Source organism: Psammomys obesus, unplaced genomic scaffold, assembly GCF_907164565.1.
Source record: "Psammomys obesus unplaced genomic scaffold, mPsaObe1.curated_primary_1811, whole genome shotgun sequence".
NCBI lineage: Eukaryota > Metazoa > Chordata > Mammalia > Rodentia > Muridae > Psammomys > Psammomys obesus.
In genome coordinates, this window is record NW_026590663.1 from 1,737,660 (window position 1) to 1,765,448 (window position 27,789).

At 40.7% G+C, this 27,789-nt stretch overlaps 2 protein-coding genes across 2 annotated transcripts in view; both read left to right on the forward strand.

The window, feature by feature from the left end:
* The window catches only part of Ing3 (inhibitor of growth family member 3), a 29,882-nt gene extending 22,698 nt beyond the window's left edge, over positions 1-7,184 (forward strand). The window contains exons 9-12 of the mRNA XM_055608234.1: positions 1,141-1,334; positions 2,648-2,843; positions 4,453-4,491; positions 6,286-7,184. Coding sequence (XP_055464209.1) covers positions 1,141-1,334; positions 2,648-2,843; positions 4,453-4,491; positions 6,286-6,402 — 546 coding nt within the window. The 3' untranslated portion in view covers positions 6,403-7,184. The remainder of the gene's footprint in view (positions 1-1,140; positions 1,335-2,647; positions 2,844-4,452; positions 4,492-6,285) is intronic.
* Positions 7,185-19,012: 11,828 nt separating this feature from the next.
* Positions 19,013-27,789, forward strand: part of Cped1 (cadherin like and PC-esterase domain containing 1) — a 269,206-nt gene continuing 260,429 nt past the window's right edge. Inside the window, exon 1 of the mRNA XM_055608217.1 lies at positions 19,013-19,471. Within this exon, the coding sequence (XP_055464192.1) occupies positions 19,229-19,471 (243 nt within the window). The 5' untranslated portion in view covers positions 19,013-19,228. The remainder of the gene's footprint in view (positions 19,472-27,789) is intronic.

Below are 27,789 nucleotides of genomic sequence, written 5' to 3' on the forward strand. Positions count from 1 at the left end.
TCGCTCATTTCTGTAGTTTGTAAACAGTGCAAGTTAAGAAGTTGCGTTTCCCATGGTTATTCTCAATTTAGCGTGAAAATGATTTTCAATCTTTATGTGAAATGACTTAAATAACCATAAATTGTAACACTTAAAAGAGAAACTATGTCAGAGACAGCTTCCGTACTCCTTACTAGAAAACCCACGTGCACATTGAGCAGCCAGTGGGCTTCCTTTGAACAGTGGGTCTAAGTCCTCTCCATGCATGGTCCTTGGTTGGTCTCCACAGGACCCCCTGGGCCCAGGTATTTTGACTCTGTCATTCTCCTTGTGGAGTTCCTGTCCCCTCCAGGTCATTCTATCTCCCTGTTCTTCCATAAGGATTCTGGCACTCTGCCCAAAGTTTGGCTATCAATCTTGGCATCTCCTTCAATACCCTGGTGGGTAGAGTCTTTTAGAGGCCCTCTGTGGAAGGCTCCTGTCCTGTTCCTTATCTTCTCCTACTTCTGATGTCTATACTGTTTGCCCTTCTGAATGAGGATTAAGCATCTTCCCTAGCGTCCTCTTTGTTGTTTAGTTTCTTTAGGACTATAGATTTTAGTATGTTTATCCTGTATTATATGGCTAATATCTACTTATGAGTGAGTATATACCATATGTGTCTTTCTGTGTCTGGGATTCCTCACTCAAGATGATCTTTTCTAGTTCCCACCATTTGCCTGCAAATTTCATGATTTCCTTGTTTTTAATTGCTGAGTTGTATTCCATTGTGTAAATGGACCACGCTTTCTGTGTCCATTCCTTCGTTGAGGGACATCAAGGTTGTTTACAGATTCATGAACTCAGTGGCTGGCTCTTTGATCACCTCCACCTGTAGGGGGCAGCCTTGCCAGGCCACAGTGGAAGGTGATGCAGCCAGTCCTGATGAGACCTGATAAGCTAGGGTCAGATAGGAGGGGAGGCAGTCCTGTCCTATCAGGGAACTAGGGGAAGAGCACAGGGAGAGAAGAGGGAGGGTGAGTGGGACTTGGAGGAGACAAGGGAGGGGACTACAGCAGAGATACAAAGTAAATAAAGTTAAATAAATAAATAAAATTAAAAAGAAAAGAGAGAAAATATGTATTTACCTCTATTAATGCTCTCCATGTATGCCTACTTAAGATGAAAGAAGGACGAAGAACATCAAGTTTAAAAGCCAGTTATGAAGCATTTAAGAATAATGACTTTCAGCTGGGAAAAGAATTTTCAATGCCCCGAGAAACAGCTGGCTATTCCTCCTCATCGGCACTCATGACAACCTTAACCCAGAATGCCAGTTCCTCAGCAGCCGACTCACGCAGTGGCAGAAAGAGCAAGTAAGTTCTGTCACGGTAGCGTGTACCTTTGCTCGGTACTGTTTGCATGAGCCTTATCTGTGCCTCCATGAATTAATCCAGACAGCGTGCAGTGGCCCAAGCTGAACACCAGGGTAGGCAGACAGCCCTTTGTGCCACCTTACCTTGAAGGCAGGAAGTCTTTCAAATGTTAGTCATTTGTAATTTTCTGAGTTTATGTATAAATGATTTCTTTTTACTTTCATTTTTTTTTTCAGATAAATTACTATTGGTGTTTGATGGTAAATTAATATATAGTGCAAATTGTATTCCAGGAATTTTTTACACAAAATTTTTTGTTTTGATTAATAGTAAACTATCTGAATTTTTGTTTACATTTCCAAAACTGTTTATATGACAATATCCCTAGACTTGATATGTGAGATACTTAGGACGATTGTATAAACTCTGGAAATGAAAACTGTTCATCACATGCCACACTGTTCATCTGAAGTAATGAGTATCCTGGGAATTTATACATACAGAGAATGCACACCAGGCATGATGATGCTCTGTAAGCACTTAAAAGACAGGAGGATTACCTCAGATCAAGGCCAGCTCAACCTACATAGAGAGATCTGGCCAGTCAGAGCTAGGGAGGCGACTGTTCCTGTTATCTGAACAGGAAAATGGAAATGCTGGGCCAAATGCATTAGTTACCTAGTAACTATTAGGTTGAAAAAAACATTAAAAAATAATTTTCTTTTTAAATGTATTACTTTTCTACAGAAATTCCTGAAAGAAAAAATATCCAAAGAACTACTACACATCTTAAAATTGATATTAATTGCCCAAATTTAATGAACTCCTTTTAATAAGTTTCTGCATTTTAGCACTTTAGATTTGGAGGTAAAGACTTTGTGAATTTTGACACTCACCTCTATCTTATGGACTTGGTAGGCATAGGACACATGACAGCTGCTGTTAGAAGGATTTTTACCACATACTTTCGTATATTTTTTTTTAGGTTTTGGTGAGAAGTATTCGATTAACAATAAAAATAGAAAGTCTGTGAGATAGTGCAACTACTATTCTTGAATAGCACCAAAAGTTTTAAGTCAACAGTAGATAGTAACCTTAATTTAGAAATTGATTCTAAAAGTTGGAAACCTTTTAAGAGAATTTTCTTGTGTTTATTTTAAATAGAAAATTTTAAGAATGTTTTCTTCTCGATACTTGTATTCCCCAGAAACAAACACTGTAGCATAGCATCAGACATCAGTGTGCCGCTAGGAGTCACTCTCAGGGAACCTCTGTCATAGCAAAGGAAGTCGATCTTTTTTTAATTCTTTCAGAAACAACACCAAGTCTTCAAGCCAGCAGTCCTCCTCCTCTTCTTCCTCCTCTTCCTCCTTATCTTTGTGTTCGTCATCATCAACTGTCGTACAAGAAGTTTCCCAGCAAACAACAGTAGTGCCCGAATCTGATTCCAACAGTCAAGTTGATTGGACTTACGACCCAAATGAACCTCGATACTGCATCTGTAACCAGGTAAACGTCTGCTGCGCATCTATATAAGTGCGCTCTGAATAGATGGATAACTATCAAAATCAGCACATTTTATTCTAGCTAAAGTCAAGGGAGATTGATGTGCATCTTTGTCTTATTAAAGTAGCATGTTTGCTATAAATACTAAGAATGTAAAGAAACATGAACTACATATAATGTCAGCTTTCCCATACAAGCTGTGGTGAGACACTTTGATGTCACAGCCTTATTTACCTTGCATGCCATGCGTGTGCCACTATGTACATGTTGGCTAATGTAATATACCACTGGCCGTGTGGCTCACACAGCAGAAGTTCATCTCCTCATGCTGGGAAATGCATGATTAAGGAGCTGATTCGTTAGGTTGTTGGCAAGGCCACTCGTTAAGTGTGAAGACAGATGCCTTTTTACTGAGTGTTTATGAATCAGAGAAGGAGACCATATCGTACAGATATGCAAGCATGTGCCAAGCTCAGCGTTTCTCTGACAGCCACTGGAGCCATCAGACTTCAGCTTTGCTTAACCATATCTGCTCCTCACAGGCACGCTCTTCAATTAGAGGGTATGACTTCAAAACAGGAATGTTAGAGAGACAAGCATTCATTCCATAACAGATATGTACACATATATGTGGATGTGATATGTTTGTATGACAGTGAGTTCAGTATAGTCACAATATGTACTTTTTTATCACTGTCCTTTGCTTACTAAAAAAAAAGGTTCTTTTAAAACATTTTCAAAATTAGCTCTTATTTTATATCATCATCTATTTAGTCCATTCCTAGCTGTAGATTAGTATAATTCTCATTTCTTTTGTTATAAATATTATAATAAGCATTTTAATGTAATTTCTGTAATACTTTTTATTAATCCATTTAAATACAATGATGTCATAAATGTTTGATAAAGTCTACCAAGGTATTTCTAAAAATGTATTACCTAAAACTGAGAATGCATAGTGTTTCCTAAATCCCACTCTAACACTTAGTATTATTTTAGCTTAAAACCTATGCTCCAGTTTGAAACTTTTGTATCACATGATCGTTTTAGTTGGTTTTAGTACTGGGGCCTTTAAAAAAAAAACACTTTTTAATTCTTCTAAATTAACTTCTGGCAGACTTGGTTACATTTGTTGTTGGTTTTGGTATGTACACTCTTAATGTTTTGAGAGACCCTGTCTCAAAAAACTATGTGTAGAGTTATAGATGAAGACACCCAATGTCTTCATCTGTTCTGTGCTGGCTTCAGTAGGCAGATTCAGTGAAATGGTCTGTTGGTGCAGAAGTGACCCAAGAGGAAGTAAAATCCATCAGTTGGATAGCCAGAAAGAAGCACTATAGTTTACCACGAGGATCACACCATTCAGCTGGCTCCCAGTCAGGCTTGCCTGCCCAGCGAATTCTTTCAGACTTCCAAAGAGTGGCTGGTTTCTGGGCATATCCTTTTGCCTTGTCCCATAGTCTTTTAAGAAAGACAACAAGAAAAGCCACCATATTCCAAATTTCATCTTAATGTATGTTCAGTGAGTTTCTGTTCTGACATCATGAACACCTGGTTTAGATTAAATGGATGGTACATAGTTATAATGTTTATCTAATTTTCTTTCCTCTAGGTATCCTATGGCGAGATGGTGGGATGTGATAACCAAGATGTGAGTGTTCATTTTTATTTTGAAATATAAAAATTTGTAGATAATTGAGTGTTTATCGTATTAACTGTATCTCCAGTCTGGAAATCAGGTTTTCTTCTGTCATAACTATACCATCTTGATAGAAGTGTCTGCACGCCCACAGCAGCATTGTGTCCCTTAATGAGGTCCCTGCTTAAGTCCCTAAGGAATGCTTTGGAAGTTCTAAGTGCTTGCCTTTTTTTCTGCTAAAGATACTGTATTTGCTAGAGTTCAGGCCGTTTATCACAGTGAAGAAATGAGACTTTAATTCCCTAAGCTCTTTTAGTCAAATGATACTGGGGGATAATTAAGACCTAATGTGGGATTATTTCCCTCTCATCATTGCAGCATTCGGCATTCCCTCCTCCACGCTGTACAAGCCATCTCTGATGGGAAATGAGAGATTTGCAGGAAGGATTCCTCCTTCCTGTCTTAGGAAGTATATTAGTTACTTGATAAGAATGCCCTGACAACAAGCACTTTAAGGCAGAGAAGAGTTTATTTTGGCTTATAGTTCAGAGGGGAGCAGCCCATCCTGGCAGGGGAGACATGGCAGCAGGAATGTGAGGATGGCCTGGCAGTCAGGAAGCCATCTGATCCTATTTCACCCACAGCGGGGAGGCAGAAAGTGAGGCAGCAAGTAGAAGTGGTAGCAGGGTAGAAAACCTCAACTTCCCCTACCCCACCCCAGGGAGGTACTTCTAGCAAGGTTCCCTCTCCTAAAAGTCTAGACACTTCCTAAACCGTGCCACTAGTGGGGACCAGCTGTTCAGATACGCCAGCTCATCAGTGGAACCAGTGGAGTTTCATGTTCAAACCACAAAAGGGATTTCATTTTGGATAAAGATATGTGTTTGACTAAATGCTGAGCAGATTTCTGTCTAGTGGTTTTAGGCCGTTCCATAACTGTATTACAGCAGCCTCTTTTCCTTCAAAGGAGTAGCATGAAATCTATGACAGTGGTGACACTAATGGTGTCAGAATTCCAGTATAACAGCATTTGTCAAGTAATCTAAAGAATCACAGACATTGGCTTACTACTGTGGCAGTTGTGAATGTTCCTTCCCTGGCAGGGTTGGTGCAGTGTGCTCTTTAGGACACAGGTCCTCTCCGCCTGCCCTGTGCAGTCACGTGTGTGTTTGGGGAGGGAGCTTTAATAGGGCTAACTGTTGTGTTATCTTCATGGTAGCTAGTCTGTGTCCTCTGGGGTTCTCTGGTTTCTCCTGTGCTCTTGTGGCTATGGAGACTTCCTGTGGACTAAAGGATTTCTGAATCTTTCTGAGAGGAGGATTTCTCTCCATATCTCTGAATAGAACTCCAGAAAGGAAGCCCAGCTGCCCCACGTGATGTCTTTAGTTACAGCCAGCTCATTCCACTTCCTAAGACAACAGTTACGGGGGGATATTTTTAAATCTTTAACATAGTTTCCTTCTTTACCTAAGATTTGTCTTCTTTGTCTTGGAAGATGGTACTGCGTGGCTGTCCAAGTTGATGACAGTGCGTGAATGTTCATTCTTTAGTGTTCAGGTAATAGAGTCCGTGAGCCTCCTTTTTATCAAAGATGCATCCTTTTTCTGTGCATCCATTTTTTTCACCCATGAGGTAAACGAGTTGGACTCAGTAACATCTAAGTCACTGCCAGGATCCAAGAAATTTGATTGCACAAACCTAATTTTGGTTAAATGAAATACTGTGTCTCCTGAGCATGCCCCCCTCCCCATCTGTTCTGTAGAAGTACCAACCTTTTTTGTTTTGCTTTTACCTTTTTCTTTCTAGTGTCCAATAGAGTGGTTCCACTATGGGTGTGTTGGCTTGACAGAAGCACCGAAGGGCAAGTGGTACTGCCCACAGTGCACTGCGGCCATGAAGAGAAGAGGCAGTCGGCACAAATAGAGATGCTTCGCCGCAGGATGGAAGGGCTTCAGCTCGATGTTTTATACAGGACTCTAGAAAGGAAGACACGAGAAAGAAGAAACAACTCATTTCCAGGCAACCACTTAGAGGATTCACATAGACAATCCTATAAGATCTTGAACTTGAATTTTATGAGTTGTATTTTAATAATGTAAGTAAATTATTTATGCACTCCTGGTGTGCTATGAATATTATTCCAGTTAGCCTTGGATTATTTCTGTGGCCAACATATGCAGACATTTGTACTCCTCAACCATTTTCTCAAAGTAATGGGCATTCTATAATTTAAACTTCAAAGAATTCCAACGATGAAGATTTTAAGAAAGTATTTTATATTCAACAGGTATATTCTGCTGCATGTACTGTACTCCAGAACTGTTATGTTACACTGTATATAAATGGTTGCAAAAAACAAAACAAAAACAAAAATATGTCAGTCCTTCTAAAAAGGATTTAAGATAATGGTTTTTAAGATGCCTTTATAAGCTTTGTTTCTTTGTGAAACTCATTCAGCAGGCTGAAGGAATTGGGTCATGTGATGAAGTGGGCTGGTGTCCTCTAGAGTACCTGGGTACATAACAGAAACTCCTGTAGGTGAAACCTGATTCGTGCCATTAGTCTATATGTCTCTGCATCCAGATAGAGTGCAGCTCAAGAGGGTGGGGGTGGGGGTCTCTGGGGGAAAGGGCGTTAAAGTGATACATTTTTATACCAAATGTGTTTATTTTTTTGTGCGAGTAATCCTTAAATTGGAATTGTATTAGGTGTTAAAATAAAGTTTTTAAAAAAATAACTTGTATTTATACTTTACACATTTAATTATGAAAATTTCTTAATTGCAATTTATTTCTAATTTTCATACTCAAAAATATTAGACGTTGGCATGCAGAATGCTATGTAATCTATGATTTCTATAATAATGGTTGGAGATTGTGTTATGAGAATAAGGGAAGGGCATTTTAAATGTAAATTTGAAGTGTCAAATGTATTTTTCTACACCATTTCTCTGCTTTGACTCTAAGGGATATAAAAGGAACTTAATTACAGCAGATAAAATGAAAATACTGGCTGTAGATCTTTGGACTGGCAGCAGTGTGGTCAGTATGACTAAAGAGACCTTAAAATTTGGCTCCATTTTTAATTCTGTGGTGTAGTTATGTGGCAGTTAATTCAAGTCTTAAGTCACTCTGGGCTTTGTGAAACCAAAGTAATGCTGCTTGCAGGATGTCTTCAAAGCACTCCCAAGGTCTCATTCTATAGGTGCTGTTTAGATGATGGACTCTGCATAGTAAAGGGTTTGTCTGAAATATGTCCAGTAGATGGGTGGAAAAACTGTTGAAACTTCAAAGATGGTTATTATAGCATACTTCTTTTATATTGAAATGTATGAAATCCATCAGATTTGTGCTTTAATGAAGCCCATTTATGAATCTTTTAGAGCTTACTCAAAAGGCAGTGTTAAATATGTGTAGTGCTACCTAAAGGATATTTGATGGATTGTAGGAGCCTCGCCCAGCTGTAAGTTCCGGGAGTGCTGAGCGGCCATAGGCTACCTTTATAACTGTCGTTGGCCCTGAAGACAGGCTCATCTGGGCCCTAGGATTTAATATCTTCAAGGATGTTATAGTGTTCTCATGAAGCTTTTGTAATCCTTTGAGCAATGTATACAGTTGTGCTCTACTAGCCCGGTCCTGTGCTATCTGGAGATGCTTAGATGAAAGGCATTTCATTCTGTACTCACAGTGTGAGTCTTCTAGACTCTGTCACTCTTAGAGCCGGCCGGCGCGAGGACATCGCCGCATTTTGAGAGAGTGTTCCTTGTGAAGTCAGGAGCACCCCTGCCTTCAGTTGGAACAGATGCTCCTCCTTTCTAAGTTCTAGTTACTGAGTCTCTTAGAAATCACGGTAGCAAGCTCTGAGCTCAAACACTGACTCTCCTGTGAACTATATAAGGAAATACACCAAAATTTTACATTAAATATTTAGAAATGAGTCAAACCTGTCACTAAATTATACAGCTATGTATATATGTATATACATACATACTTACGGCCAAACATGGAACTACCTCATTAAAGCAACACTTGCAGTAATTAATATTCTTTGTCACATTTACACCAAGGACATTCAGAATCTTTGTTGTACCAAACTTCTGTAACAGTGGGCGGCACACAAGGCCCAAGGTGAATTCACAGTTTATAGGGGGTAAAAAATGAGGCCTTACTGCTGTAGTGTATATGAAATGTTCATGGTGACACATTTGAAGCAATAAATGGCTTAATTAAATGCCTACATGAAGCTGAGTGTTTGATAACCGTATAATCATTCTTTTTTAAGGGTAGCCAGATTCTTGGCTCATTTCTTCTTTAAAGCACACTTAATGTATTTTTAGGTTTTTCACGAGGTTAGTTTTGTATGTTTGTCCTTTGCCCTTGGATTTTAGAAATAGATTGCTTTATTCAACTAATTAACTTTAATCTTAGACAAATCGTTGTTGAACTTAGATTGTAAGGGGCAAGCGACTTGGTATGCAGACTTAGTATGCAGTGTTCTTTCTCAAATTAAAAAAAAAAAAATCTTCCAGCAAAGATTTTAAGAGAAAACACGCAAAAATAGCTATATAACTTTATAAACATTAGGCTCTTAGATGTCTAGAATGAATCCCACTAAGGAGGGTATGTTGCTGTGAAAAGTGATGGGTCAGCGTGCTGACAAACAATTGTGATATGTTGGTAGGTGCTCTACTGAATGTAGAAAGCACTGTGAGAACATTGGAAGGCAGCGAAATTGATTACTGCAGCAGAGAAGGAGCCCGAGGGATGAATCGCTTAGACTGAATCCTAAAAACAAAGCATATGCATCCTAGGGGCACCAGGGAACGACAGTGTGTGGACCCCAAGTCGGTAGATGCCATGTCTAGAGGAATCCAGAGGCTGAGCAGCCCTGGATTTAAGAAGAGCTTTAACCAAGGAGTAGCTTGTAATTAATAGAAGGGAGAATTTTTACCTGTGATTACTTAACCATAATTGTGGCTAAAAATTATTAATAACAAAAAGCATGAACATCTTCAAAGTGGCCTGCAGCTTGAAATTACTGTCAAGTTTAAGGTAGCTCTATATTCTTTCAGGGAGTAGGGGTCACAAAACCAGTGCACGCTGAGAACAGAGAACAAGTTTGTGGAATGGGTTCTCTCCTTCCACAATTTGTGGGTTCTGGAGATCCTAACTCAGGTCTTTACCCCCTGATCCATCTGGTCAGCTCTACCCATCAGTTACAGAACAGCAAATTAAAATTGCAAGTCAGATTTATGAATTTCCTTATTTAGAGGAGACTCTATTGTAGAATCAGGTTTTGATTTTGACCTAATAAAATATCTATGATTTGATTCTCTTTGAGAAATGTTGATTTAAAGATGACTTTAGGTTTTTGTTTTTAATTGAAATTTGATAAGGAAGAACTACATTCCTTTCTGGGTGTTTGTTTTAAAGTAGTAAGTCGCATATGCTTTGGGAGTTAATATTCTAACCTTTTGTTACAAGCTTCAGCATGATTAGAGTCTTTATTTGAAAGAACTTTATTAATTTCCTTCATATAATCTGCAGAGTCATAACTCGGTTTTTGGCTAATCCAGTGTTCCTTTTTACTTTCTGTATCCTAACAAAGGAAACCTAGAGGAGAACATTATAATTCGTTTTTACTTTCCTGCTGCTTAAAAAACTGAACATTTGCTGGGACATAGAGCTGATGTGGGGGCCGCACATAGCCTGTTGCTGTGTTCTCACTCCCATTCCACATGTCCGTTTGCCATTGTTAGGAAAGAAGAATCGCTCTGCTGAGGAAGCCGTGTGCCTGCTAGCTTTAAAGATGAGCTCATTTAAAACACAGCTCTTAATGCAATAGCAGGGAAGGGGGGAAATGGTGACCATGACTTAATGCTTTTGCATTGTTAGGTTTGCTCCAGAAGAGGCAGGCTCAATACTAGGACATTAAAATAGGGACAATTGGAGTAGGTGCCAAATGACAGGAGGTGGCTGTACTTGGTAAATGCAATGTAATAATTCAGCCAGACATGCTTCTGCATAACCCTGCATGGAAATATGAGGCAGCTGCTAACAGCTGGCAGTAAGTTTTAGTTTGTTTTCCCTGGTATGTAAACTAGAATTTACCAAAATAAATATCCCTGTCCTTGAAGCATTTGCATATTGCTCTGGAATGGAACCAGTTACTTTCTTGAGTTTGAGGGACTGATTATAAAGCTAACTTATTCTGGATGTCCCAGTTGTGCACAGAGTGTTTTTACTTTACTGGTGTTTGTTATTTGCAGATGTCTTAAAGAGAAATTCACTTTTATGTTGATAAATAAGCACAAGTATTGATCTTATGGCTTGCATCAGAAATGGAATGAACCTTTGTCATGTACATCCGACTGAAGAACACATTCTGTTCAAGAATGCTGCCTTCTTATCCACCCAGACTCCCTAAATGGAGGCCAGCATTCATGAGCCACAGACAACCTATACCCTTGAAGCTTGTGACAAGTTTAATGCTGTAAAAGTCTCAAAATACCTTTCATTTTCAGAAAATGGAAATAAATGCTGAGTTACATAAAAGGAAAAGAAAGATGTGAGGCAGGGCAGAGAGGGAGAATGAGAGGGAAGGATGGAAGGAAAAGCATAATCACATAGCCGTTCTATAACATGTAAAAAAATATACTATAGTTTCTGAAGAATCCTGTATCCCAAATCTATAGAAAAGACAAATGAGATTTCTATTGGTAGTATAATTTGATATTTTCTTATAACAAGAGCTAAATGTATTAACATTTTCTATAGAACACTTTTTTCTTTTTCTTAATTTATTATTTATTACAATGTATTCACTTTGTATCCCAGCTGTGGGGCCCTCCCTCATCTCTTCCCAGCCCCATCCTTCTTCTCCCTCTTTGACCCTCCCCTAATCCACAATAGGAGAGGTCCTCCTCCCCTACAATATGACCCTAGCCTATCAGGTCTCCTCAGGACTGGCTGCATCCTTTTCCTCTGTGGCCTGGCAAGGCTGCCTTCCCAGGGGGAGGTGATAAGAAAGATTTCTGGCTCCTTGCCAGTGTGTGAACTTCTGCCCTAAGGTAAAACAAATGAAGTCACCCACTGACTAAATGTTCCCATCCTTTGAGCCCAGTGAGGCAAGTAATTCTCTCTCTCTTCTCTGTTTATCTGTCCATCCAGCCCAATCCATGGATAGATGTGTATATAATATTTACATTGGAGGGGTTATATTGTTTTGTTTGGTATTTTGAAACAGTGCCTCCCTCTATAGATCAGGCTGGTATTCACTGTGTAGCCCAGGCTGTCCTAGATTTTGTGCTGATCTTCCTGCCTCAGCTTCCTGAGTGTTTAGACTCTGGACATATACCACCATACTAAGCCTACATATAATTTAAAGAATGCAAATGTGAAAGGCATTTAAGAGGCTTAAAGGAAGCTCTATGGCCATAATTAACATGTGGGGGAGGAAAAAAGCTGCAAAATTAGGAAACTGCTAAAAATCTCAGAAAAACTGACCATGCCTCTGCTGATGTACTCACTATCCTAATGTAAGGAATAGACAAATCTCAGGCAGCCACAAGTGGGAATGTGCTACTGCCCCTCCATTTAAATTTTTAATTCCTCAGCTGTAGCAGTTTTTGGCTTTTTTTTTTTTTTTAATCTTTGATTTTTTTGGAACTGTCTTCATTAGAGGATAGGGTTAATAGCAACTGTGGGCTTCTGCACTAAAAGTCAGTGGCATCTGTGCCAGAAGTATCCCAACGCCAGCTGGTAACAACCAAAATGTCTGTAGAAACTGATACACTCCCTGAGGAAGAAACTGCCTCCTGGAACCGAAGATCACTAAGATGGGAAATCATTAGGAAAACAATGGGAATACAGATACAAAGTATCTTAGTCACTAATATGTAGGTTTCCACAATGCAAATGTTTTTGGTTTTTGTTTTGTTTTGGTTTTGGGTTTTCCAGACAGGGTTTCTCCGTGTATCCTTGGCTGCCCTGGAACTCACTCTGTAGACCAGGCTGGCCTCAAGCTCAGAGAGCCACCTGCCTCTGCCTCCCAAGTACTGGGATTAAAGGTTTGTGCCACCACTGCCTGACATCACTCTGATACAACAGAAGCAGAGACAGGCAAAATACAGTGTGTAGAGCAACTTACACACTGTGCACACAGTTGACTCATTTTCAGAAGGTAGCATCCAGGTGTTCACTTAAGGAATCCCGGAGGCTATGTGTAGTTTTCAAGAATCCGCTCTAAGGGCAGATCTAAAGTGGCATTTGTTTCAGAGGCTTTGATCTCTCAGGACAGATTTCTTATCTTGAAATGTACAAATTACAAGACATAGCTATTTAAACAAACAAACAAAAAGTAGCCAGTATGACCATGTATAAATTGGGCTGACCATGGGCAAGCAGGCAGCCTTACATGAAACACCAAAACAAACAAACAAACAAACAAACAAACAAGGCATTCTCTTAGTGTTCATGCTTTAGGAGCTCATTGACTGATGCCACAGCACAATCAGAACCACAGATAAGCCTCAGTGTAGACAGTTCTCTGTCCTCAGGAGCAATGCACGAAAGCTGTTCAGTGTACATGAAAGGATGCACGATCTAAATCTGAAACCGAACCAAAATCTCTGCATGCAGAACTATGTTCAGAATGCCCGGTGAGGTGCATCGGTGTTTGTTAGCACCTGCCTCCTAAGGGACAAAGGATGTGGGAAGAATATATTCCACATAACATTTTCTATTCACTTTTGTATATATTTTGCATCACAGAGAAGAACCACATGACCTTGACTGGTGTTATTTTTCTTCCACCTGAAAGAGAAAGAAGACTTCGTTTTGTATGTTTACAACTAACATTGTTAAAAAAAAAAAAAAAAAAGCTTTGATGTCACACGCCTCCTATCCTGATGGCTACTATGATCCCTCCATTAAGAAACATTTTAGAGCTGGGTGTGGTGGCACATGCCTGTGATCCCAGCACTCAAGGAGGCACAGACACAGGCAGATCTCTGTGAATTCGAGCACAGCCTGGTCTACAAAGTGAGCACAGGACAGTTAAGACTACACAGAGAAACCCTGTCACGAAAACCTAAATAAATAATAATTCTTGGATGCCTAAGGTGTGCCCATGAAGACCAAATAATAAATTTCAATTTGGAAATTACTAAAACAATCTTTCATCTGTGGCTAAATCTTTCTCAACTTTATTATCCTCATTAGGATGTAAAGTTCATATTTTACCTTCAGCAGCAGTTGAAATTGTTGAGACTCCTCAGGGCCAGTTGAGAAATGTCCACAGTTGTGCAGCTTTCCTGACCACTACCTGGAAGATACGAGTTCCCTATTTTGTTTCTCTGCCACACAGGACCTGTGGCCCATCCTGACTTCGGCTGTGGTGTCAGCTCATTTTCTTCCCCTCCAAAGCTTGTTGATAAGGCACATTTCCCACAGGGTGGGTCCTCATCTCTAGGCCTTGCCCAATACAATGAGACACTAATCTAAAGCTCTCCTCCTAGGAGAGAGCAATTCTTTCTTGTTCCTCTTGTGCTAGTGAGATGTGGAGTAACCTGATGGACATCTGAGCGTCTTTGAAGTTATCAAATGTCTTATGGAAAGAGGAAAATGATAGAAAGTTACACGAGTGAGTTGTGAGCTTTAATACATTAGGCTGGTGAGGTTTCAAAGCTGGTAAGTCATCCTGCTTGGACTGATTTATCAGTGTTGCACTCTAGTCATTTATAGTATTTGTCACATGTCCTGTTTTCCGTAGTGTCTAGGATACCTTTGAACAGATTTAATAGATGACTCACAATTTAAAGCTACCAACTTAGAGTTTATTGGGAAAATTCCAGAATGAGTATTGCGTGAGAGATGATAAGAGCCGAGAAGGCAGTCTGGTTCTCAAAGGACCCATCACTGCTGACAGCATTCCCAATATTTGGCTTGCAGCATCACCATGAACAGCTTTAGACAGATCTTATACTACCATGATCAAGGCCTTCTTGTAGAGAAAAGCTATCCCCTGACGTAGACCAGCAAGGCCCACACGACTGCAACACAGGAGATGTTCACATTGAAATGTGTCACAGAAGCAAAACATTTGGATCATCAAGTGACTTTTGAGGCTACCCTGATCCCGATGCCCCTGGCTTATGAAAAAGCTGAGATTCAGAAAAGTATATACCTTCCTAAAGTCCTTGGTCCAGCACTGGAATCTTCTTACACATATTTTTATCTCCAGTTTCAAAAAGTAATACCTTAAAATGCATTTTTTCATGACCTCAGCTCTTAGAAAGCTGAAATAGGACTATAGGCTTGAGGCCAACCTGGGTTACCTATCAAGTCCCTGGTCTGCATAGTGAGCTACATATAGGCTTGAGGCCAACCTGGGCTACATAGTAGACCCAGCCTCAGAAAAGAACAAACAACAGTAAAAACAAGGATTGAGGTATCTCAGTGCTAGTGTGATTACCTAACATGTACAAGGCTCTGAGTTTGATCCAAACTCCATAAAACAAACAACAAGCCTTCAGTGATTATTTGAGTCAAACTCAAGTACCTCTGGTCCATACCAAAAACCCAGAGTAGCTATATGTCCACAAAAACCCAGAGTAGCTATATGTGCAATGAGAGATCATGTTTTATATGTTGGAGAGAACACTGAAGGTTTTGTTTTGTGGTAGAAGGTTGTTCCATTTTGTTCAATGTTGGAATTAGAGTGTGTGTTTGCCACTCTGTTATCCCGATGCTGCTAAATATCTACTTTTAAAGAGTGATTTTTTTTAGTGGAAAGGGTGCTTTATGAACTAGATGCATTAAAGTATCGAATCTGAAATACTGCCCAAAACCCCAGGTTCACAATTGTACTGCAGAGGTACCCTCCCACTCGTATCGCTAAGCCAATAAACTCTCTGTCTCTATTGTTTTCTGTTCAGACTCCCACAGACTCCAATCTAACTCCTCTTAGCCTTTCATTCAAATATATCCAATATATAAGGAAGCGAAAGAACCCAAAGGCAAAAGCAAAAAATAAAAGAAAAAAGAAACAAACAAAACAAAACAAAAAACAAAAAAGTGAAAAACAACTCCATTGAAAAACTGGTTGCACTTAGACATTTTTCAAAAGAAGACGTCAAATCACTTGCTGATATATAGAAGCATGCTCAGCTTCTCTAATGTCAGGGAAATACAAATAAAAGCCTAACAAGATGTCACGTCACTCCATTAGAATGGTTGTGGCACAAGACAAAAATAGCAAACCCAGTAAGAAGGTGGAGTATTGGTGAGAATGTAATTACTACAGCCAGTGGGGGAAAGGTTTCCAGATTCATCAAAACTTTAACCACTAGAACTATTGAATAGACACTCAATACCATTGCTGTGCACAGCATCAAAAGATACAAGGCAATTTGTTTGAAAGGGTATCCACACTCTTATTTACTGCCTTAATTACGACAGCCAAGGATGGAAACAACCATAGTGTTCTCTGATGGGTGAGTGAAGACAATGAGGTTTACTTACATCATTCAGATGTAAAAAGAGAGAGAGAGAGAGAGAGAGAGAGAGAGAGAGAGAGAGAGATCCTGTTATTTCTGACATGGCTAGGATTACATATTTATGTAGCCACTAAAAATTTAAATTCAAGAACTCAAATACTCAAATATGTGTAATCTCAAACCAACATCCGTTCCCCACCTGGATCTCAAAGCATGGTGGGAAGAGAACAGTGAATGCCAGAATTTGTGTCTGGTTATTTTATGTTCCCTGTGGTTACTATTTAAATGACATGCTCACAGGTCCAACACTTTAGCACATCCTACACCCTGCTAGGACTGAGTCTAGAGGTCTAACACATAGCAGCTACACGTCAGCACTCATCTACCTGCCAACTGTTCAGAATGCTTAGGCGCTGTCCATACACCATCTCTCCTTGGCCAACAATACTTCAAAGGAGGTACTCTTAGTTCACAAACGATGAACCTGGACTTCGTATTCCAAAGCACCTGTTTCAGAACTGGTAAGAGGTGGGAAATGTGATGGTCTGAGTTCACGGGGGTTGGTCTTTATTGCCTGATGCAGTTTCCAGGGGTCTCGATCCATTTGGTGTGCGCTGCTTTCTTTTCCACATTCTTGTTCTAACCAACCTCTTCTATTTTTCCAATGTTACTTTATTGGTTGTCTTCTGCTCCTTTGGACTCTGGGATTAAGATAGGGAATTGAGTTCTTCAACTTACTCATTTCTAGATTCCTCTCAGCCAAAGAAAAGCTACAATATTGTCTACAAATTTTCTGTTCTGTTGCCTTTCCCTTCTCCCAACCCAAAGGCAATTCTATTTAGCATTCAATTTACTCATCTCTAAGCTCACTCAGAACTGTACTGATGTCTAGCTGCAGAGAAGTCTTCTTCCTTCCTCAAACTTTGATTTTTCAGAATTCTAGCTTTAATATTAACATCTATACTGCTCATACCAACTGAAAAACAGCTGCTTTACCACCTTCTGGGTCTCGGGAGCATAGAAACCATTTCAGTGGAGAGGTCTAGTGATTCCTATTAGCCTTCAAATCATATTATGTCCATCAAAAACCTATGGCATGCAACGGTAATGCTTTCTCAATGTCTACATGGTAAAATCAGGTGAATTTTCTGCTGTTCCCTAACTTACTGTGGTATTGAAGACTTTGAATTTATATACCAAATAGTATTAAAACATTTTATAGAGGAAACATAAATAGACTTGAGATGAGTTCATGACTATTCTATAATGACAAATTTTAAGGTGCAAACTTCTTTCTGTGTGTGTCTCTGTCTCTCACCCCTCCCCTTCCCTCCTTCCCCCTCCCCTTCCCTTTCCTCTCTTCTTCTCCTCTCTTCTCCTCTCCTTTCCTCTCTTCTCCTCTCTTCTCCCTCTCTCTCCCTCCTTTCTTCTTTCTTTCATTCTTGTGTAACCCGAGCTGGCTTGCATACTAGCAGGAGGTGTCCATTTTTCTGAATCTGTTCTGGCTGTGAGCCTCCAGGGGGTGCTCTTTTTCACAAAATATTTGGGACTAATGGCCAAGTCCTATGGAATTGGCTTACTCTAGGGGTGTGGCCCCCACGGAAGTCCATCTCCCTGTAAGAAGTTTGGTTAGACCTAAAGTAGAGAAACTATGTAGGTCTTTGAAAACGGTCTACTGCGAGCCTAAGACAGTTCTTCTCAGAGATGCCAAAACAAGGACCTGGAAGTTCTCTTTGATGGTTCATCAGCCCACTGAGCCAAGAGTGATGGAATTTGCCAATCTGCCCCAGCAACAATGCCCGTGAGAAGGTCAGCATGGAAATAAAAGGCCTGCTGGGTACCCCTTTCTCCTTGGCAAAAGTTAGAGCACAGTCAGTTCATTTGAAGAGCCAGGCACCAGGCTATTCGCCTTGGGAAAACCTCAGAAAGGAGGGGTAGGACTCGGTGCTGGAGTGGATAGAGGACTTTCCCGTGGTCCAGACTGTCCTAATGACTCTCTTGTCCTCTTAAGCGTGACCACAATTCCCTGGAGGGATGAACCTCTCAGTAACTCAGACTCTGCCTTCGTCTCCTCCTCGACCTTTAGCATCTATTGACTAGAGGCCGTTTGTTATTCTAGTGCTGTGTGAGGGAAAGGCAGTGGCATAAGGGATCAGACATCAAGTATGTTTCTAATTCTGCGGGGGTGGATAGGCAGCCACGTTCCAGGGGCGACCCTAAACATGCACACAAGCCTACCCTTTGCTGGTTGCAGAGCTGATAGCCCTGCTCGGACTGCCCCCAAGGCCAGAGGAGTCCTGGGCTAGCTCCGCCCCTCTCGGCCTGGGTGGCAGCAATGGCCCGGGTCCCCAGGCTCCGGCCCTGTGTGCAGCTGGCACGCGCGTGTCTCCTCGTGTCTGCGCGTGTGTGTCAGTGCGTGCAAGTGAGATGAGGTGGAGTCCTACGCCTGGGTGTTTCCTTCCAAGTGATTTTGATCAGCAATCCATTGGGAATCAGGGGAAAAAACCCAGTGTGGCTAAAAGGATGAAAACTGAGTAAGTACACAGAACTTTGAACTTGAAACGGAATGCGACCAAACGCAAGCAAAACCCTGACAGTAACCACATACATCCAAACTGCTGTTCCCCTTTTATGTTAAAAGCCGTGGATGCTAACAGCAAAGTGGCAATTTAAAACCGAAGGGAAGGAAGCAGATCGGAAGCATAAAAGGCGGAGAGCGGGGCGGCTTTCAAGCGGGAGGGAAATGGGAAAACGCTAGGGCAACCTGGCCGGCGCCCAGCTGTGCAACAGGCGCTGCGCGGTTCGCCTGCTGCGTCTTCGCCGCTGCCTTCCGACTCCAGATCCGCTGCGCTGTGCTTGCTCTTCGCCCCAAAGACGGGACAGGCTGCACTCCCGAGTTTAAGAAGGTGGTGGAAGTTAGGCATTGCCGGAAGGGACTCTTGGCAGCGGAGACGCCGATTTCTTACAAGTAGATTTGATTTGACATAACTTAAAAAAGAAAAAAAATAAAAGTAAAAAAAAAGAAAAAAAAAAAAAAAAAGCAGGTCAGTCACTTCTAACTGTCCTCCAAGGAAGAGCGCCGGTTCGTCACCGCGGACCGCTGCTGGGTCCTCTGAACCTTTGGCATGAACCTTCGGAAAGTTCTCAAGTGGAGATGGGGCGAACTTGATTGGAGTTGTGCAGAAAGAAGGCAGATGTGTATGCTTTTCGTGCTGACAGCGTGGCCGGGGGCCAAGTGAAGCTGGACAGGTCATGGTCTGTCGACCGGGGTTCCTTTGTCGCCGGCGCTTTTGCCCCCGACCTTTCCTGGTGGGTTTGGTGGTGGCGATCTGTCTCTTTTACCAGACCCTAACACTCCGAGGGACTAAAAAGCTTGCGGCGGAGGCCCCCGTCCTGCACACGCCCTCTCAAACTCCGGCTGGCAGATGCGAGGAAGGACACCCGCGGGACAAACGGTGCTTCCTCCTCTCCACGAACGCCCAGGAGATCAGGAAGGTGAGTCCGAGTGTGAGCCCGGGCGTCTGTGGGCCTCCCTCTCTCCTTTCTGCAAAACTAAAATTAACTTCCATGGGGTTGGAAAGGGAGCCAGAGTGTAAACAGTCCAGAGTGACCTGCCGCCGACTGGGAGACGTGTTACATAAGCTGCAAAACTCCCCAAACCTACTTACAGAGTTCCTCCCTTTAGCTTTTAGATGCCATCTTCATCTCAGGGAGGTGAAATCGTTTCTAAAATGTTAGAAACCAAGGAGTTCATGCATCAGAAACGAAAGTCGGTTTAAAGCAATCTGGAATATCCTGTCTCTTTCCTTAAATCTGAGAGTACGAGGGCTGACTCCCAAGCGAAAGGACTTCTCCAGAATTCCAACCCACGATCTGCTAAATTGGTTCTGAAGTCGTGAATGTGTCTCTAAACTGATGTACTCATTTCCGAAGAATTTAAAAGGATAGTGCTGTGGGTTTCTTGCGAATAACTGACTTGCTGTTTAATTGTTCGTGGGATTAGGGGACACTAGTCTAGTATTGTGTGCAGACCTAGAATCTAAGCAGGCAGGAGGCAGAGGCGGGAAGATCACCTCACTATCTGCTCTTGCCTGCTCTACATGAAGAGTTCTGGGCCTGCTAGTGTAAAATAGCGAGGCATTAAAAAAAAAAAAGTATGCATTGTTGTGGGAGCTGGCCTATAATCCCAGCACAAGAGAGATTGAGACAGGGGGGCCCAGGGATTCAAGGCCAGCCTAGGCTAGCTACATTATAAACCAGGGTCCAGCCTGAGCTACATTAGACACTATCTAGGGAAAAGAAAAAAAAGCAAAAACAAATGGCTGGGGAGAAAGAGATCATTCTGTATTCACACTGGGCGGGTTAGTTTCACTATTTTTACTTGCAAGGTATGGGGAACACCAAAAATCCAGAAAACACACAAAACTTCTGTTTTACTATTGCACTCTGTTTGTGCCTACCGGTCAAATGCAGACCTTTCACTGTCGAGTATAAAAAAGAAAAAAAAAAAAAAGTAAAAATGTGAAAACTGGTTATTTAAAAAGTTATGATGGATTTGATGACACCTGAAGTAGTATACGGCAGGCACCTTTGGGAACGGAAAGAGGTGCCTTCTGTCTAAGCAGGCTTGGGGGAGCTTCTGAGCCTGCTTATTACTTGGAGCAGGATTTTGCCTCATGTGGCAGCATGATTGCTGTTGTCAGTGCTGACACCTCTGGGGCCACCACCATGTTGTTTTATAAACTTCTGTGTATTTCATTTCGGGCTCATAACCCAGGTTGGTGGTTAGGTAGGTAGGAAGTGGACAGGGCTGCTGTTAAATTCAACACAAGTCAGCTGTTGCTGAAAGATGCTCAGTTGGTCCACATGGCCAGCAGAATGCCCTGCTGCATCCCACAGAAAGCGGTCTGCTTGGTTCTGCCACAGTACAGGCTTTAGATAAAAGCAAACTCAACACCGGCCGAAGCATTTCTGAGGCCACTACCAAACCAAATCACAGTAGATTTACATGGTGAGCCTTTGAAGACTGTCACGGGAGAGTATTCATTTGTTGGCAAAAATATGAAGACCGTGTTGACTCATGAACAGAGGAAATACTAGCAGATGACAGCAGCAGGGCCATCTTTAAAGGAAGCTTCGGCTCATGGTCTGGGTCAGTCTTTAGATGCTGTGAAATAACTGAAGAATGTACCTCATGGTTAAATCATATGATTATAACTTTGCTTTTTTTATTATTTTTCTTGAGCACTTTGAATTTATAACAGATGTAATGGAATTTTAAAGTTCCTTTTCCTTAATTTTAAAGCTATTTTTTTTTAGTAGTTTGTAATAGTGATGTTCTTTAAAAATAGATGAGACACTTATTTAAACACTTAAATGTTTTCTAGGAAATTCAGACGGAAAATGTTTTATTAATTAACTTTTAGCCTCCTTTCCTTCCCTACTAAGCATTTTCTGATTCCTTCCTTGTTTGTAACTTAAGCATATGTTAACTGTTATTTGTAGACCATCACAGAAAATTCCATTTCAGCTTTAGAACTCCTGCTCCTTGGAAAACATCTGAAACTTATTGGCTGCTGGTGTAAAAAAACATTCACTCTAGAAATTTTCTTCAACCAAAAGAATGCCAAACACATGATGATTTTGGCTTCCAAATGATTCACAGGCTTAAATATTTAAAGCACAAGCCAAATTCTAAACTCAAAATTATAGTTCAGTGACTGCAAAAACTGTATTTCCAAACACTGGCTCTGTACTCCCAATTCTACTGTATGCAACCCACCGATAACAACAAAAGTAGAAAATAGGTGTCATGCGGGCTGTATTCAAAACCAGATACAAATCAATTCTACTCGTAATGCATCTTCCAAAAGGAGTCAAGTAATTATCATCTGTAACGATTAAATATTCTTTCAGATATCTAACATGGAGATAGAAGTCAATCTATTATGAACATTGGATAGACCATTTTAAAAATAAACCACTTGTTAAAGTCATTAATGAAATGACCAGTGAGACACTGTGTAGATGGCTTTTTCCTGAGGACCAGGAAGTCACTTTTACATATGATTTCTTATAGGAGTAGATTTGTTTTCATCTGCACACTTTGAAATTTGTGATTTCCTTTATTGATAGGCCAAAATATTCAACTTATCTGAATCCCTCATTTTTATTTTAGTTGAATTTACTCATCTTTACTATGAATACTTTTTTCTCCCTCTTTCTTTTCCTCCCAATGCCTCCTTCTCTCCCTTCTCCACCCATGCCCCTCCCCCAGTCCACTGATAGGGGAGGTCCTCCTCCCCTTCCATCTGATCCTAGTCTATCAGGTCTCATCAGGAGTGTCTACATTGTCTTCCTCTGTGGCCTGATAAGGCTCCACCCCCCTGAGATGCTTAAACCCACTGGACTTGACTATCTACATTAAAAAAAGTGTTGGTTATAGAAAATATCTCTAAACAGAAAATTCATGCAAACTCTTGCATGTATGTGTCTATACAGACCTCTGTGGAAAAATAAGTGATTTTCTATCAGATACTCAGAACCAGAAACACACCAAGACCAGTGAAAGTGATTAACAACCTGTGTGCTTCAATGTTTAATGAATTACTCATTCTGTATATACAACTGAGTCTGGAAAAGTAAACCTAAAATGAAAAAAAAAATTAACTATGGTTCTAAATGAGGGTGTTAAAACAAACAAACAGACAAACAAACAAAACACAACTCTGTGTGAGACAGAGATGTGTTCAGGATAAACTCTGGGAATAGCAGATGGCAGAATTTTTCTTTAATCACAGCAGTTGGTCATTGATAAGTAATTACCAAGTGTTTCATCACCTTTTGGGCTGCAGTTCCTTCTTAGAAGAGACCTTTTATATTTCATCCACCTGGTGGCAGAGGATCCTATAGTAGGATATATTTGAAGACAGTGACTTTGCCTTCCATACCTTCCCCACTGGGACTTGATTCAAAGTTAAAGCTGTTCCCAGTGCCAGTGAGATCACAGTATTTAATCTGCCAACTTTCCTTAAGGAAGCACTCTCCTTCTTTCTGGACAAATTTGAATCCCCTCTTCCACTGTCATTTCTTCTGGATTTTTCTCTCAACATTGGCTGACTGGATATTATGTAATAATCTGCTGTGTCTTAAACCTATTCTGACTTAATATGTAAAATAGTTACATTGTCTTCACTGAGGTAGTTTGCTCTGTAGATTTATCTGTTCTCATAGAAGCTGACGCCTTAGCATTGCAGAACACAGAAAATATATTAAATTATAAACAGACACAGTGGCTAAGATCTCCTCAGTCCATGCTCCTCTATTGGAAACACAGCTATTTGGGGACGCTGTTTAGACTCAGGAGAGCCATGTGTTTCTGATTATCCCCTGTTGAGGCTACACAATGTGAGCTACTATTCCTTGGACTGTTGCTGGACTGTTTGCATTCCAAGTCTTCCTCGCTCTTCCTTCAGTCTCAAGGACTGGTCTGTGCAACTTTTGCTACCCCCAGGATCCAACATAGCCCAGGGTAAATAAGCAACTGTTCTTGCAAACATATTCCAATCCATTTTGTTTGTGTTTTTTTGAAAATTTATTTAAAATTACTTGTTTAGTCCAAGTTTTGTAGCATCAGGAATTAAACAAACTCGTAGAAGCTGACTATTTCTTGGAAAACACAATCTCAGGAGTGTCAAAGAGGAGACAAGAAAAAGGAGAAAGAAGGATGGACTGCAGAATTCTGTGTGTGCGTTTTCTAGGGTCACATTCAGAGAAGCTGTCTTCGGCTACCAAATCGCAGGGATCAGAGGCCAGTGGAGAACCCCTATCTTCACTGGCTGGTATCCATCGTTACTAGATTCTCAGGACAACCATTAAAGGTAGCCAGTGCCTACATAGGTGTCATTTTGCCAGTACAACATTGTCTGAAATGGCCCCTGCTTTTAAATATGGGATATGATGTAATGTAAGAGTTACAGTTAGCTGTAGTGAGAATGCTCTCTCTCTCTCTCTCTCTCTCTCTCTCTGTGTGTGTGTGTGTGTGTGTGTATAGGGGTGGGTAGTGGGTACAGTCTTCTAGCCAAAGTAATGGTGTGAGAAACACCCACCAGCTGGCAGACAAAGCACAGCAATCTAGCGACAATTGTTACAGGAGTGGTAATAACTTCACTTTCAACAAATCCCCTGAAAATATTTTCAGGGCTCTGCCACTTAGAAAATGACTTTGCTTTCTTTCATGAAAAGTATTTGTAATTGTCTCATGGAGAATGCTTCTCTTCAATTGAAAAAAAAAAAAACTTCACTCTCGTTTTCTTTCTTTCCTTGATCTCTTTTAATCAATTATTCATTCATTTTTATTCAGTGTATAAATATTTATTGATACCAGCAGGGCACTGAGTATGGAACTGGTGACACAGAAATAGAAGCCATTGTGAGATAGAATAAGTGTAGTGTCAGAAAACTAACTGATATATTCTAAGATCATTCTTTGGAAATAATGAGAGGAAGCAAGAAGGAACTCAAGATTTTTTTAAAAAAGTACAACAAACATAAAAACACAACTATGCATACAAGAGAAAGTAAATAGCTTATTAAACTGTTACAGTGCACGTGCTAAGGTGAGAAGGTGCATACGTGAGCGTTTGTGCGTGTGTGTAGAAAATCTAATGAGGTCTAGAAGTTGACCATGTAGATATGATAAGCTGTCTGGATTCTGAAGGTTTAGCGCAATCCCTGCAGAGGGCAATGGTGGACATGCCTTGGATTATGAGAGAACATTTCAGAAAACAAGTTACAAAATGGGCTGGGGCAGAGTGGGACCAAAGGGAGCCCAGATGGGAGGTTGATTGAAGAAGCGCCCCTTTTGCCAAATCTTGCCTTCCTTGGTCATTGGTAAGAGCTTTTTCTTCAGTCTCCTCCAGGGTTGGCTCCACAGCTACTCTATTACTTGTAAGAGGTTTCGGACTTTTCCACTGGACCAATACACACACTTGGAACACAGCAGCAACCTTCTTGGCATGTGACAGTCTCTCTAATGTTCTTGCTCTTTCTCTAGTTCCCTTTAGAGAAGCTATAACTGCTTCTCTTGTGTTCACTCACTGGTTACCTCCACCCATTCTTAGCCTTTGAATTTAGTCCTCTCCTAAAATTTCTCTCCTGGTTACCCCTGACAAGAACTAATGACACACTTTCAACATTTATCCTTGTAGAAACATCTTTTATTACTAAACAATAAGTCTTAAAATTCCCCTCTTTAACTGAGCAGTACAGTTGGCGTATTCTGTGACCTCTGAATAACTCATGGTCTCCTTTCCTGGTTCACTTCTTTCCCTTCCACTTTTTATGATGGAAGTAGACATCTCCAGCTTTTATCCCCTGGGCTTCTGTCTTGTTTCATTCTTTCCCTTGATGAATGAATGTGTCACTCATCAACTACATATTCCATCCTCTGGTATGTTTTCTAGAATGGTAAAAATGCCTCTGAATATTTAAATATGCTGAACTCAACAGTTCTTTAACCTGCTTGTTTTATGAATAAGATCTGACTTCCTCTTGGTTATATTAGTATACGGTTTGAACCATGGAACTATTTTTGTTCTTTCTTGCATCTTACCACTCTCTAAACTTAGCAGTCTGGCTCCTGACTGGATTTGAGGCTGGTCACTCAGCCACAAACTGGCTCTAAATTGGAATGTTCATGGCATGCTTTTTCTTTCTCTTTCCTTGTTTTCATATTTTCAAAAACAATTAACATTGGTAAAAAAAATCACATATAAAATGTGAACGTATATTTAAAATGTAAAATGTATACTGTTAATCATTTAAGTAAGTACAGTACACATTTTGAGCCAGTTATCCCAATCCTGCTTGCCTATTGACTCTCAGGCTGTGGCCAGTCCCTGGCATCTAACCACACGTATTTCCTCTGTGTGGTTCATACACCACCTTCAGACACACTGTTCCTTCTCTAGATCTAACTTGTGATTTGTGGCTATTCTCTGAGACCATGGGAGACAATTTAGCCCTTTATACCAACCACTTTAGCAAACATGATCTTAATACAGGACATTTATATGAATTTCAGGTTAGTATAAGGTGAGTTTTTTTTTAACCCCATGTCCAAAAATTACAGATACAAGTTAATAAGATTTCTAAGATATAAGGTACTTCATCCTGGCCTGGTCTAAGATGCTTTTCTGATGAGCAACAGTTATGGCAGGGAACATCTACTTTTCCACCTCTACACTGCTGTCTTCTCAGAGTGAAACGGAATTTCAGACTCAAGCCAAAAATTGGAGAGGCTGACCTGGCGCTCAGACATGGACCTGCTTCTTTGCAGGTGAAGCTTGGAGTGCCACCTGCTGTATTCTCAAGCATGGGATGCGATGATTGTCACCATGTTGTAGCTGAGAAATGAGCTAAGTGAGGAGCAGGTATAGGGTTAAGGTTTGGGGCCCTAACTAAACACACAGTTGTGTCAGTTTGGTTATTGTCTTTCGCTACATAAACTGCTCATGGTCAAAGACCACTTAATTTGCATACTGCTAAAGGTGTACCTGAAATGCACTGTATGAGTAAGGAAGCGAGTGGTGAATCTGAAGGTTAGAGAGGCCCACCTCTAAGGCAATGTCAGGAAGTGACAAGAGCTCCTTCTTTTGCTATCTAAGGAGTCCCAACTTTCTCCTTCCTGCACCCGTGTTCCCTGAATGCCTCCCCACACCATTTCTTGGATTCTGCTGTGCAGAATTTGCTTTGTAACTTATCACAAACTTTTCTCTTACTTCACCTTTTCTTTTGTCTCATTGGTATCCTTAGCATATGAGAAATCTCATATATCTCTCATACATATATGTATATTTTTAAAGGGAATGCTTTTGTTGCAAGGGGATGGCATCCTGGCCAGATGCTTCCAAATGCTTACTCTTTTACCCAAAAAATAAAAAAAATCAGGCCTCATAGAGATTTGCCTAAGCAGCAAAGGTAACTTCATTTGAAAACAATCAATAGTACAGGTTGCAGAGAGACAGACACTGTCAAGTGGCTCTCAACCTTCCTAACGCTGTGACCCTTTAATATAATTCCTCATGTTTTGATGACCCCCAACCTTAAAATTACTTTTGTTACTACTTCATAACTGTAACTTTGTTACTGTTATGAATCATAATGCAAATATCTGGTATGAAGAGGCAATCTCTTTGAAAGAATTGCTTCCCCTCCAAAGGGGTCACAATCCACAGATTGAGAACCACATTTCCAGGGCCTCATGTCGTACATAGTCTGGGGTCTTTTGTGGGGTTTAAAGGAGGGAGGAGCAGGTTACTGAGTAAGTTACTAAACCACTCACAGTTTGAATGGTTTCCTATTTTGATGGATAGATTAAGTCATATATTCATTCAAAAGATGCTGTAAACATCTTTTCCTTTGATGCATTTGATTTTGATCATAGGTACACACAATTTATACATAGGGCTATGAAAAGCTCACTTGAAAGATTCAGTTTGTCTTACTATGCACTCAGAACCATGGACTCAGGCTGGGTTGGCCTTGCCGTTGTAGATATAGGATACCTTGGGAATATATTTGAATGGAAACCCAAACTTGATAGGGGCAGAACAGCATCCACTGTTGATAACAGAGGAGTGTGTGTATACTCTGGCATGGGTGGCATCGGAGGATTATTTGACTCTGCCAGGTTTACTGTTTGGAGACAGGCATATGCATACAGTATGTGCAGGGAAAAGAGTCAGACTGCCAAGTGCATTATTGTAAGAGGAAGGGTGTGCATGATCAAGACCATACAGAGTCTTGTGTTA